This window comes from Chelonia mydas, chromosome 11 (genome assembly GCF_015237465.2).
Source record: "Chelonia mydas isolate rCheMyd1 chromosome 11, rCheMyd1.pri.v2, whole genome shotgun sequence".
In the NCBI taxonomy this organism is placed as follows: domain Eukaryota; kingdom Metazoa; phylum Chordata; order Testudines; family Cheloniidae; genus Chelonia; species Chelonia mydas.
The window spans coordinates 18,441,653-18,456,449 of record NC_051251.2 but is presented as its reverse complement, the minus strand read 5'-3'; the positions used below and the strand labels follow the sequence as shown (position 1 = coordinate 18,456,449).

Sequence of the window (14,797 nt, the reverse complement as noted above, 5' to 3'; positions counted from 1 at the left end):
CCCAATTAGCACAACTGTGCGGCCCATGTGACATTCTCAGGGCCATACAAGTAGTATATGTATTGTGTGGATGTGGCCCAAATAACACAGGGAGAGCTGCATATGTTGCCCACAATGGTAAATAGGTTAAGAATCACTGATTCAGAGGAAAGAGTTTCCTCCTGCTGAATCACCAACACAACTTACTGCAGCACCCATTACTTGGGAGAACTCTAGATTCTGTCTAAATCCAACCCTTCTTAGCCTATGAATTGTGATAAGTTCATAGCCCAAGGTGGTGCATCTGCAAGCCAAGAAAATAACTTTTTTAATATAGTAAATAGCAGTGGGCTCATGACTACTGTGAAAATATAATTATCATAGGATAATGTGAAAATAGAAGCTATGTTGAAGAGTAGCTGTGCTTTATGGAAAACTTTAAAAAATGTTGTCTAGCAACACCAGTTTGATATGTTATATTTCTTTATATTTCTCTTACTCTGGCCTTCAGTGTGATATACTTCTTCTTGAAAACAAGATATTTTTTGTCTGATAATTCCAAATGAACCTAAAATATAATCTTCTTTTTGACATCACAGACAGTTGTTCTGGAAATGACCCAAAACCCTGTACTCTCACAAGTGTCCTTAGTTATACAGGCAGGAAGACATCTGCAGGAATTAGAATTAATAATTATTTATTAATATGTGAAGATATGAAACTCCATATAAGTGTTATTTATTATTACAATATATAAACAGAATTGTTTTCAAAGCTCAATATTTTTGCAAAATAGCCAAAATTCCTCAATGCATCAGTACTCAATAAGTGGTTTATTCACTGTCTGGTTATCATTTATCTAATATATCAATAATCACCCCTTCTGGATTGCCCAGAATAATCCAGATAGCTGAGGTTGGGTCATTTCATTTAATAAACTTGAATTATATCCCTTCCTGCTCTTCAGACTTTCAACTGCTAACTAATTAGCTGTTATGATATTGCTCTGAGTGTTTTTCAGACTATCAACAAATGTCCTTCAGAAACTGGCCTATGTTTGGTAATAAGTTTAAATGTCTCAAGTACAGTGCTGTTTGTCCTGAATGTGTTTCAGTGTTACACTTGAGGCTTTTATAACTTTAGCTATAAAATTGTGTAAACTCCATGTCCAACTGATTTTTGCTAGGCATTCAGTATTTAAAAAAAAAACTAGTGATTAATTCAGGACAACAAAAATGCAACACTATTTCAGTCCTAGTTGCCCTGTTTAATAATGTTTGCCAAAGAGCATAGGGAGAAGGTGATTTTCATATTCATGTTTTGAATTTTCATTTCTGGCATCACTAGTGTTAATTCTTCTAAGTCATTTTTGATTATTCAGGTTTTCATCAGCTATGGTGTTATTCAAGCTTCTCTTCATTAAGCTACTTATAACTGAGTAACAGATTTCTCAGTGACTCATTTCAGCATGCAGTGCTTTTTATTCCTCTTCTCTGAAATTCATTTATTTTGAAGTTTAGGATTGATGTTATAAAGTATTAATGAGCTCCTTGCAGAGTTATCAGTTGAGATAAGGGTTGTGTTTTGATCGGTGCTTGTTATTGTTTGCTGCTCTTCTGTCTAATCTTTGTCATAGTTCTATTAGTTTTACTAGATTTCTTTCTTCTCTGTTCTATTTCTTTCATTATGTTTTTAGTCCTGACAGTAACACAAATATTGAACAGCCCTAAAAGACAATTTAACAGCTGTTCTTTTTCTTTGGAAGATCATTTTTAAAAGTTATGTTCTGTCCACTGGTCTGTACCATAGAGCAATACTACTATCCAACCCAAATTATACTGTGGATTTTGGCTACCACCTTCAAAGTTGGCCATGTTTGTTTATTTTCATTCTAGTAGATTAAAGGGTCTTAATGGTACCTGTTTTTGGTTCCATTGGTAAGGTTTGATCGTGAAGCCATTGACCAATTTATAAAACATTGATCTAGGCCAATATCAAAGAGATTTGTCCATGTACTTCACAGGAAGTCTTCCTTGATGTACATCTGCCTTTGAATCATGAGACTTCTTGAACTGAGCTTGTTCAGGGCTAGATATCAAAAAACTTACTTGATAAATGTCAGGTAGCTGATGTGTGGCCTCAGAGAGGAGCCTTGTACTTTCTGTGCTTTATTGCTTCAGGCAGCAGCAGTGCCTGGGTTACATGTAAGTTCGAGTTAAGCACCAGTATATTACTCATGATGTTATTATCCTGGTTCTTCATTCATCATTGTGTTATGCAGCTGTCAGGGTGTCAGTTGAGCCATTGCATCTGCCTGATCTATCACCTCTCTTACTGAGACTATACTTGTGCTATATCATTTTATAGTGCAAAAACTGGCTTTGCGATGTTATCTGGCTCAGTCTCAGTTTATCACTCTATGTGTCTTCAACAGCAAGTTGCCTCAAATAGTACAGCTATAGTTGCTGAAACCCAGTACATGCCATGCGGATCCATAGAGACTAATAAGATTCTGTCTCTGGTGTAATCATTCATTGCTGCCATTCTTCAAAATGCGCTCCAGCATGAAAAAAGTGTATTTAAACATTGGGGTGGGGGGAGAGATATTTTAAATCAGTGGGTATATAAGCAATTTTCACTGCACATTTAGTTTGGTAAAAATGCTTTGAGATACTAATTTCGATGGCTCAGGATTTTTGACAGTGTTTATGATTATAAAGAGTTTTGTCAAAATAAATCTCAAACAAGTAAATACACTTGATCTGACTTTCAGAAGTGCTGAGCACTGCTTAGGGGTATCAGATGACTCTCGGTACTGAGACTCCAGTCTCTGGATTACCATTGCTTCCTGGTACTGCAAACTTCTCAGACTTTTTATACTAGGGCCTCCCCATTGGAGGACATTGAGGAGGATGAAGGAAACATTTGATCAATCTCCCCTTTACCAGTGCAGGATTCCCCTCCACATCCATACTGGAAGCCATACTTCAGCCAGGATCCTCATCCATGACAGGGATGGTGGGATCAGGCCTGAGTGCCACCCTCTCTCCCATATTGGCCCACCCCCAGTGTCTATACTGGGTTTCTTGGGCAGAATATTGGCAACAATTTGCAAAACCTCCAGCTCCATTGCACTGAGAGGCAAGGGTGACACAGTCTCCTCTACCAAACCCCCAACACAAGGAGGCCTTTGAAGAACAGGAGACTAGGGTGGTTAAGGAGGCCACCCCTCAAACTCTTATTTCATCCTCATCTTCGGACGAAGCAGTCATAGCCATCAGTGGCCGACAGTTTTTGCCGATTCCTGGACTGCGTGAAGTGGGCAGCTGTCGCCTTTCAGATACCTTCTGAGGAGGTTAAAGACTCACAAAAGCTCCTGGACATTCTGCAGTGAAGAAACTGCTTGGGAGTCACATGAGGTGGAGCACCCATAGGGACGCCATTCAAAGAAGAAGAAGAGGATACTCACTCTGTTCAGTAACTGTGGTTCTTCCTCGAGTGATGGTCCCTGTTGTATTCCACTGAGGGTTATGTGCATGCACCATGCGCCCGGAGCCGGAGCTTTTCAAAGTAATGTTGCTCAGCGGTACATGCATGCACTCTTATATTGCCTCATGGTTTTGTCCAAGGTGATAAAGGGTAGGATGGACCGTCCATGTCTCCAATTCCTTCTCACTGCTGCATTTTCAGAGAAGGAACTGAGGATGGTTTGCACACACAGCCCTATATACCCTTCAGTGTGTGGCATGAGGTTACATATCATACATGCGTGGGCTGAATGGATGCTGCTAACATAAAATCTCCAATTAAGGGCTTGTGAAGCGCATGCACACCTGAAGTGGAGCACCCATAGGAACACAGATGTCAAAGAACCACAGATACTGAACAGGATGAGAGACTTCTTCTTTTCATGGGTTCGTATGTTGTTGTTAGGTGAAATGACCCATCCTCAGCTTCGATGGCTTCCACCCTGACCAAAAAGGCCTCTCATCTTAGAGGTACATTTCTTGAGACCTTGTATTGAGCTACTTTTACCACCTGTCAAGGGGTGATGCTGGCCCCTTCAGTGGAAGGATTGTCCAGTGTTTAGAATGCTGTCCTGGAACTTGGGAGACTGGGGTTCAGTTCCTAGCTCTGCCACAGTCTTCCTGTATGACCATACATATTTAGTCTCTCTCTGCCTCATCTCCCATCTGTAAAATAGGGATACTAGTACTTCCTTATATCACAGGGGTATGGTGAGGATAGAATCATAGAAATGTAGGTCTGGAAGGGACCTCGACACATCATCAGGTTCAGTCCCCTGCACTGAGGCGGAACCAGGTAAATCTAGACTATTCTTGACAGCTGTTTGTCTGGCCTATTCTTAAAAACCTCGAATGACGGGGATTCCACAACCTTCCTTGGAAGCCTATTCCAGAACTTAATTATCCTTATAGTTAGAAAACTTTTCCTAATGTCTAACCTCAATTTGCCATGCTGCAAATTAAGCCCATTACTTCTTGTCCTTACCTAGAGTGGACATGGAGAACACTTGATGACTGTTCTCTATAAAACAGCTCTTAACATATTTGAAGACTGTTATCAGATGCCCCCTCTGACTTCTTTTCTTAAGACTAAATATGCCCAGTTTCTTTAAACTTTCTTCGTAGGTCAGGTTATCTAAACCTTTTATCATTTCTGCTGCTTTCCTCTGGACTCTCCAATTTGTCCACATCTTTCCTAAAGTGTGGCATCCAGAAATGGACACAATACTTCAGGGGGCAAAAGACCTATCTGGCTTTAAGATTAATCTCGATAAGTTTATGGAGGAGATGGTATGATGGGATAACATGATTTTGGTAATTAATTAATCTTTAAATATTCATGGTAAATAGGCCCAGTGGCCTGTGATGGGATGTTAGATGGGGTGGGATCTGAGTTACTACAGAAAATTCTTTCCTGGGTATCTGGCTGATGAATCTTGCCCATATGCTCAGGGTTTAGCTGATCGCCATATTTGGGGTCAGGAAGGAATTTTCCTCCAGGGCAGATTGCAAGAGGCCCTGGAGGTTTTTCGCCTTCCTCTGTAGCATGGGGCATGGGTCACTTGCTGGAGGATTCTCTGCTCCTTGAAGTCTTTAAACCACGATTTGAGGACTTCAATAGCTCAGACATAGGTGAGAGGTTTTTCGCAGGAGTGGGTGGGTGAGATTCTGTGGCCTGCACTGTACAGGAGGTCGGACTAGATCATCATAATGGTCCCTTCTGACCTTAGTATCTCTGAATCTAGGTGAGGCCTCACCTGTGCTACGTAAAGCAGGACAGTTAGTTCCTATGTCTTACATACGACATTATTACTACACCCCAGAATGACATGAAGTCTTTTTCACAACTGCATCACATTGTTGACTCATGTTCAATTTGTGATCACTTATAATGCCCGGATCCTTTTAAGCAATACTACCACTAGCTAGTTATTCCTGATTTTGTAGTTATGCCTTTGATTTTTCCTCCCTCAGGGTAGTACCTTTCACTTATCTCTACTGAATTTCATCTTGTTGATTTCAGACCAATTCATAGAATCATAGGACTGGAAGGGACCTTGAGAGGTCATCTAGTCCAGTCCCCTGCACTCATGGCAGGACTATTATTTAGACCATCCCTGACAGTTATTTGTCTAACCTGCTCTTAAAAATCTCTAATGATGGAGATCCGCAACCTCTCTAGGCAGTTTATTCCAGTGCTTAACTACCCTGACAGTGAGGACGTTTTTACTAATGTCCAGCCTAAACCGCCCGTGCTGCAAATTTAAGCCCATTGCTTGTCCTAACCTGAGAGGTTAAGGAGAACAATTTTTCTCCCTCCTCCTTGTAACAACTTTTTTATGTACACCTCTACCCCGATATTACGCGGTCCTCAGGAGCCAAAAAATCTTACTGCTTTATAGGTGAAACCGCGTTATATCAAACTTGCTTTGGCCTCAAGTATTTCCGTTATTAATAGTCACTTCCCGCCCCCTGGACTGACCCATCAGAACCCCCCTGACCCATCCAACACCCCCCTTCCGCTCCCTGTCCCCTGACTGCCCCGACCCCATCCACACCCCCCTCCCCTGACCATCCTGCCCCCAGAACCTCCGAACCATCCAACCCCCCCTGCTCCCTGTCCTTTGACCGCCCCCGGAGATCCTCTGCCCCTTATCCAACCCTTCAGCCCTGGCCCAGCACCTTTAACACGCCACTCAGAGCAGCATGTCAGAGCCTGACACACTGATGTGCCGGAGTGTGCAGCCCCGCCACCCAGAGCTCTGCTTTACCACATTATATCCGAATTCGTGTTATATCGGGTCACGTTATATCGGGGTAGAGGTGTACTTGAAAACCGTTGTCATGTCCCCTCTCAGTCTTCTCTTCTCTGAAACAAACACAGTTTTTCCAATCTTCCCTCATAGGTCATGTTTTCCAGACCCTTAATCATTTTTGTTGCTCTTCTCTGGACTTTCTCCAGTTTGTCCACATCTTTCCTGAAATGTGGCACCCAGAACTGGACACAATACTCCAGTTGAGGCCTAATCAGCATGGAGTACAGTGGACAAATTACTTCTTGTGTCTTACTTACAACACTTCTGCTAATACAGCCAAGAATGGTGTTTGCTTTTTTTTTTCTTTTTTGGCAACAGTGTTACACTGTTTAACTTGTGATCCACTATGACCCCCAGATCCCTTTCTGCAGTACTCCTTCCAAGGCACTCATTTCCCATTTTGTATTTGTACATTGTGCATTTGTGCATTGTATTTGTGATGGTTCCTTCCTAAGTGGAGTACTTTGCATTTGTCCTTATTGAATTGCATCCTGTTTACTTCAGACCATTTCTCCAGATCATTTTGAATTTTAATCATATCCTCCAAAGCAGTTGCAACCTAAGTTTCCCTCTAAGCTGCGCAGCCACACTGCAGGTTATCAAGGGCCATGCAGGCATGCAACCAGAAGGGCCTGTACTGGAGAGGCACCTCTCTTTCCCGCTGCAGCCCCGGAGCAACCTGCACCCCAAACCTCTCATCCCCGGCCCCACCTTAGAGCCCACAACCCCCACCGGAGCCCTCACCCTCCGCACCCCAACCTTCTGCCCCAGCCCTGAGCCCCCTCCCACACCCTGAACCCCTCATCCCTGGCTCCATGCCAGAGCCTGCACCCCAAACCCCTCATCCCGAGCCCACACCCCCAGCCAGAGCCCTCAGACCCCCACACCCCAACTCTCTGCCCCAGCCCTGAGCATCCTCCCACACTCCTAACCCTTTGGCCCCACCCCCGCTACACATCACCTCCATATTGGTGCACATAACAAAATTAATTCCACACATGGATGTAAAACATTAGAGGGAACATTGCTTGCAACCCCTTCCAGCTTGGTATTGTCTGCAAACTTTATAGCTATACTCTCTATGCCATTATCTAAATCACTGATGAAGATATTGAACAGAACCAGACCCAGAACTGCGGAACCCCACTTGATGTGCCCTTCCAGCTTGCCTGTGAACCACTGATAAGTACTCTCTGGCAATGGGTTTCCAACCAGTTATGCACCCATCTTATAGTAGCTCCATCTAGGTTGTATTTTCTTAGTTTGTTTATGAGAAGGTCATGCAAGACAGTATCAAGCATTACTAAAGTCAAGATATACCATTTCTGCCGCTTCCTCTCTATCCACAAGGCTTGTTACTCTGTCAAAGAGAGCTATTAGGTTGGTTTGACACGATTTGTTCTTGACAAATCCATCTGATTGTTATTTAGCACCTTATTATCTTCTAGGTGTTTGCAAATTGATTGCTTAATTATTTGCTCCCATTATCTTTCCAGGTACTGAAGTTAAGCTGACCAGTCTGTAATTCCCCAGTTGTCCTTATTTCTCTTTTTATAGATTGGCACTATATTTTCCCTTTTCCAGTCCTCTGGAATCTCTCCCATCTTTCATGACTTTTCAGAGATAATCACTAATGGCTCAGATATCTCCTCAGTCAGCTCCTTGAGTATTCTAGGATGTATATCATTAGGCCCTGAAGACATCTAACTTGTCTAAGTAATTTTTAACTTCTTTTTTCCCTATTTTAGCCTCATATCCTACCTCATTTTCACTGGCATTCACTATGTTAGACATCCAATCACTACTAATCTTTTTGGTAAAAACTGAAACAAAAATGTCATTTAGCTCTTCTGTCATTTCCACTTTTTCTGTTGTTATTCATGATTGAATAGTACCGAACCCAGGACTGACCCTTATTGACCTCACTAAATATGCCCTCCCATTTGGACAGTGATCCATTGGTAATTTACTCTTGAGTATAATTTTTCAACCAGTTGTGCACCCACCTTATTGTAATTTCATCTAGACCACATTTCCCTGTTTTGCTTATAAGACTCTCATATGGGACTGCGTCAAAAGCTTTACTAAAATCAAGATATATCATGCCTACTGCTTCCTCCCAGCCACAAGGCCAGTCATAATTGGGAGGTGCTCAGATACTATAGAAAGAAGGGCCATGTGAGTTCTTAAGATAAATAGACATTAGGGTCAATGAAACTTTTGCCATTTATTTCATGGAGCCAGAATTTCACCTAAAATAATTCCCCATAGTTCTGTAAAACAAAAGATGAGCTTTTCAACTGATGCAATTACAGCACTGATTTAAATGTTCGTTCATCATTTTACATCCTTAGTGTTGCCAATATGTAATAATTCACTGGATGGGGTATTAATTTCATTTCAAATGAATTTGAGTACACTGTAGGTATTCGTGCTCACTTGGAGTATAAAAATTGAAATAGTTTTTAATATGTACACATTTTAACCCAAACTGTTTGACTGAGTAGGCAAGCTATTTGAAAATGACATTGCTTAGAAAGAAGCTAATACTTAAGAAGAGAGAACTGCTTTTAATTCTTTCTAAATGTTAACTCTTTACAGCTTGACTTAAAAATTAATTTAATAAATAATGGATTTAGCTTAAGCCATGACAGTTTCAAAATATAGGTAAGGATTATCTCCATTTTCTAAATGGAGAAGCTGAGGTACAGAGAGGATATGTGATTTACCCAGACTCACACAGAGAATCACAGTGAGAGTTGGGATTAGAATGCAAGTCTCCTGGCTCTCAGTTTTGACTTTATAAACACTGCCTCTCTTACTTCAGAGAGCTACAACTTCTCTTGTTCAGTTAAATAGATGAGGAAAAGAATCTGATTACTCTCCAGCATTTTTCGTACTGCTTTTCACTGTGGAAGGATCTATGATACAGTGTCACAGTAATTACACTCAGTTACACTATTTATGCTCAAATAAATTTGTTAGTCTCTAAGGTGCCACAAGTACTCCTGTTCTTTTTGCTGATATAGACTAACACGGCTGCTACTCTGAAACCAGTAATTACACTGTCATGGTTGAGTTTTTAAAGTATTACTTTGTTAAAAGAAAATAAATTACAATAAGACATTCCAGCCAATATATTATGGTTCAAAAACTCCCTTACTAATACACGTATAGCACTTAGCCTATGGTAATTAATTACTTGACCTTTACAAATGGAGACATGAAAGTCAAAATACCTAGAAAACACAGGACATTATTCTGCTTTATGACAAGTCACACTGTTACCTCTAAGACCTTGTCATCAGTAGGAGGGGAAAAGTTTTAACATATATTAACTAATGTGTTGAAATACAATGTAAAAATATTAGGATTTCCCCAGGGAACCTGCTAACATTTGTTAAAACTACAACTGCCTTGTCTACACATGACATGTGTTAAAAGTATGTATTTTTTCCTAGTGCTAGACATGGCCTAAAAGATAGACCTATAGTACAAAACCTCAAGGAAACTGGGAGTTTGGCTGGTTTTGCAGTTGTGTTAACTTAGTACATCTGTAAACATCCAGTATGTATATACAGAATTATTCTAAAGTGATATTAAATCTCTCTCATTCTGTTGTATACATTTTTTTTAAATGTACCACGCTAACAATTCTGTAAATTTGTTCTATGCTTATGCTGATTTAAAATTTTGACTGGAATATTAAAAATTTCATGGTTGAGAAATAGCTTTAAATTACTTTTAAATTGAGTTTAAATAATTAAAAGAGAATGTCTGTCATTTTCTATCTACTAATTAACATTTTTAAAAATACCTCAAATTAGAAAGTACAAAAGACCGGTAATTGAGAAAAAAATGTTACAACTTTAGACAAGTGGACTATATCTACTGAAGGAATTTTGGATCTGTATGTTTGATAAAGTTTGTTTCTCTTTCCTAGTTTGAAAAAGAAAAACAACATGACATTCGTGCCTTCTTTTCACCAAAACCATCTGCTGAGAAAAAACGCAAAATTGATTCTTGGGATAAATCACTGAACTTTACTTCAGGAGATTCTAAAGTCACACCGGGAAAGGACATAGAGGAGGGCAGCAGGCATTTGGACGCCAGAGAAATAATTGATGTGGATGCAATTTGTTATGAAAATGGCTGTGAGCCTGAAGCTAAAAGACCAAGAGCTATAAGTACACCCACCCAAAGCAGCTCCAGTGAGAAAAAGAGAAAAATTTTGCCTGGAAAAACAAACACTTTGTTAACCAAGGAAACTGATCATGGTCTTTCTGGTGGCTCTCTGTCTAATTCAAGGAAAAAATCACCTTTAGCCAAAGTCTGGTGTTGTAGTCTTTGCACTTACACTAATAATTCGTTATTACCTTATTGTGAAATCTGTGAATGTCCTCGTGGTAGTGATGGTGAGTAACCCATGCTGCACATTGTAACTGAATAGGCATATTCCTATCATGTTTTTCTTCAAAGATTATAGTGTTTTTGTATTCGAATGCATAAGTATTTACAAATTCAGACAAAATATGAAGAATAAAATCGTCACATGAGTTGGAATTTTTGAAATTGTCTCCTGATTTTGGTCAGGAACTTATTTCCGAAAGTTCCTGTGATATGACATTAATTTAGCAAAAATGGATACCTGATTAAAGTCAGTAGGATGTAAATTCAATGAGCAGCAGCAGAAATTGTTTCCATGGCAGCAAACATGCTCTACAGTCAGAGCCCTGCTGCTTTCTTTCCCTTCAGAGGATTTATCATTATCAACAAGCCAATGAAATTATAGATTTTTTTTTTCCTATCTTTTCACAGCCAAATGATGCAGTGTCAATGCTTTACTTAGTTAAACAAGTATGTAATTGTCACAAGAGCTAACATTTTAAGACATGAAAAGTTTTTAAATTTGTAAATATTTAAATTTCTCCCCTCAAAGAGTAAAAATTGGAATGTCCATAGTAAGTTTGTGTTTTAAAATAGCCAAAAGATTTTTATAAAGTCCTATCTGTCTCCATGGTATATGCATTTTGGTATCACTGTCATCTAGATTGTTTGTGGAGAAAAGATGAGTAGGCATTTTTTAAAAAGCTGTTTAAACACAAATAATAAGAGCTATTAGCCTTGTATATTTTCTTTTTGAAATAGTATAATCAACTAAAGGACATATTTTAAACTTCATATTTCAAAAGCAAAACAGAAAATTACCCTTAGGAAATTACTGATCCTGTTGTGCTTATTGTACAATGTCCATACTTTATTCGCCACGATATCTACTGTTTAGTATTTTGAAAGTAAGTTGTATGTATAACATACTGCTTGTACCTCTTTAATACTAACTATTAGGATGTGAGAGGATCATATTAATTTGCTCCAGGGACCTGAGTTAGTGGACTTCTTCCAGTTCTTGGGTGACAAATAGCCATAAAATAAAAGCCACCACCATAGTTGGTAGCATCGTTGACAGTTTCAGTAGTGGAGACCAAGGATAGATTGGGTCATGGACTCTGAACTGTTTAACTCACTGGCTGACACACATCGGTAAGCAGTGCCTGTGCAATACCTATGCCATAGAGGACTTTTGTTTCCTATGTCATCAACCTGGCTCATCTCATAAGCACTAAAATTCACTTGAGAAAAATAATAGAAACAAATATAATTATATTAGTTCTAATTGATTTCACAGACATTAAGCTCTAGTTTCTAAAATAAAATATGTTTGCTGTGGGGTAGAGAGAGAAGAAGCAATTGGTCTGTACATTTTCCTCAGATAAATAATAAATACTGTATAAGTAGAACTTTAAAAATTGTATTGAAATGTATTAATGTTAGTATTGTTCAACATTAGGAATAATATGCTGAATAATATGGAATTTTCAACATCATGCAATTTAAAATATTTTTAATATTGAAGTTTAAACTTAAACATTACAGTTTTCAGGTGTTTAATTGTTTAAAACTATCTGTTACTATTCAGCAAGTCTAAAATTAATTTAATTTCATTTATGGCACAGCTGTTCTTTCAGAATTAACTACTGGATTCTTATAACCAAAATACATTTTAGGATACTTTGTTTCAAACATAAATTAATATTACTGCCTAATATTTATCTTATTTACTTAATTATTTTTATAGATGCAAAGTAAAATCGATCACTTTCCTATTTCTTTAACTATAGATAAACAGAATACAAATCAAATGAATGATCCTCCCTCTACTCTGAGTGAAGAAGAAAATGCATCACAGGACTCTAGAAAAATCAAAGGTATAGCAATATGCAATGCAGACAATGAGAGAAAGGACTTAGTACAAACAGCGACTGAATCATCTGATGAGACTGGGGGAGAAGTAGCTAATGCTGTTGAAAATGGATCTGAAGAATGTGAGCAAAAGCCTCAAGAAGGTAAAGAAAAATAGAGTTCCTAGTAGAGCCAATCTACCATAGCAGTTCTGCAGCATTGCATTAAACATAAACACTGGGATGCAGATTCATTTGGAAACCACATATTTGAAACAAGAAAAGCCGACACATGCAGAATGACCACTGGGCTTCTGTGTTTGACTATAGGACAGCCAGTTGAATTGTCAGGTGGGCTGAACCCAACATTTTCATCCAACTGTGGCAGAACCACAGATATACATAGTAATGTTCACAGTTTGCTTTTGGGTTGTGTGACAAGTATGCCCTATGAGCAGCTGCCAGTTAGCAGGTTGTTGTTCCATGTACAGTCATTTTATTGAACTTTGTGGCTGCAGATACTCGTCTGTGGTTATATTGTATATTATATTGTATATTTTAATGTTTAATGAGAAACACATATGGGGTAAAAATTCAAAGGTCCTTTTAATTTCCCTCCTTTTTTCTTTAATTTTCTCCTGCCCCTCATTCCTATAGGTTTCTTCTACTTTGTTGCTTCATTTGTGGGCGGCAGGCTGCAGTGAACTTTGCAGTGCACATCCTTGTTGTCCATTGGCCTGCTAGTACAGGTTTCTCTGGTCATATTGAGCTGTTATCCTAGGCAGCAATTAGTTACAGAATCTCTGTGATATGTAGAATGCCTGGTATTCATGTTCATTCTTATGGATACGATCTTTGTCACTATAAAATTATGCATATCTTTATTCATTCTCATTCAGTTTCTTAAGCAACACCAGAATGTGTCTAACTTTTTTAAACTTAAGTAAAAGATGCTTCCAAGTCTTCATGTAACAACAATAACACCTTCTTGTAAGCACACTATCACAGGGTGCTTTACTCACCACTGGATGGCATTGCTTTCTGGCGACTCTGGGGATTAACTCTGCCTGGTTCAGTGTCCCGTTTCTGGTCTTCCACCGTGCAGCTCTCCTGCTCACAGAGTCATACTATGGTTGCTTCCTGACTTGGCCCTCTGGCCAGGTCACGCTGTGATTTTCCACTTCCAGGGGGAGTTTTTCCAAGTCTCTGTGCACAAGCAGCGTCAGACAATCCTCTCATCCACTGCCCTGACCGTGTCACTGCCACAGTGAATCAGGTAGTCGTCTTGTTCACTGCCCCCAGCAATGCCATTCTGTAGTGGATGGCAGGGAAGCCCAGGGCTACCCTCTACTCTGGGTTCCAGTCCCAAGCCCTGTAGCGAGCAGTTAAGGTATGGATTTTCACTAACCCTACTGCTGTCTTCCCTGAACTACTTGGAGTGTACAGACTTTCATCTTGGACTGGTTTGAATTAGGTAAGGATAGAGGTATGATGTGTTGCTGTGATACTTTAAATACAGACTTGTAATGAAATATTATTTATATAAGAATAATATTCAGATGCTCCAGTCAGAATAGAGGCCCTCTTGGGGTAGGTCTGATACAAACACATACAAAAATACTGTCCCTGCACCTAAGACCTTACAACCTAAGGATAAAAAATACAATATTAGAAGGATGTCACATGCTAGAACAGACGGAACTGGTACAAAACAGAGGTAGTAGCTTGTGTATATTATACCATTAGAAACATCATTAGAGAAAAGTTTATTAGAATGATATTGCTTAAGTTGTTAGAACCCTAACTTTTAATTCTAAGTTCCAAACGAAATATCAAATACTTTTTTTTAGCTTCTCCCAAAGACACCATTTTAGAAGCGAAGCAAAGCCTAATATGCATTGAAAGAGCAATGTAAGGCTCTCATCTTATGACTTTTAGATCTAGTTAACCTTTTTCTGTGGCGGGTATGCTCATTTTCCATCTTTGTTCCAAGTAATGAAGATTAGATTTAAAAAAAAAAAACTTTTATTATTTTTTATAGGATGTGTTGATAATTCAGATACTTTTCCAGTGTATGATGTTCTGAACTTCTGTGCAAGTAGGAATACTGATAGAATTCACCTCTATACAAAGGTAAGCATTACAATGCACTCAATCTATACAGGTTTCACATACCAGTATGCTTATTGTAGGGCAACATTTTACTTTGTAATAATGAAAGGTTTACAACACATAT

At 39.1% G+C, this 14,797-nt stretch overlaps 1 protein-coding gene across 6 annotated transcripts in view; it reads left to right on the top strand.

Moving 5' to 3' along the window:
• The window catches only part of ZRANB3 (zinc finger RANBP2-type containing 3), a 184,756-nt gene that overhangs the window by 85,393 nt on the left and 84,566 nt on the right, over positions 1–14,797 (top strand). For all 6 annotated transcript variants that reach the window (XM_043525050.1, XM_043525049.1, XM_043525048.1 and 3 more), the window contains 3 exons: positions 10,266–10,737; positions 12,502–12,726; positions 14,603–14,694. In XM_043525050.1, the coding sequence (XP_043380985.1) occupies positions 10,266–10,737; positions 12,502–12,726; positions 14,603–14,694 (789 nt within the window). The remainder of the gene's footprint in view (positions 1–10,265; positions 10,738–12,501; positions 12,727–14,602; positions 14,695–14,797) is intronic.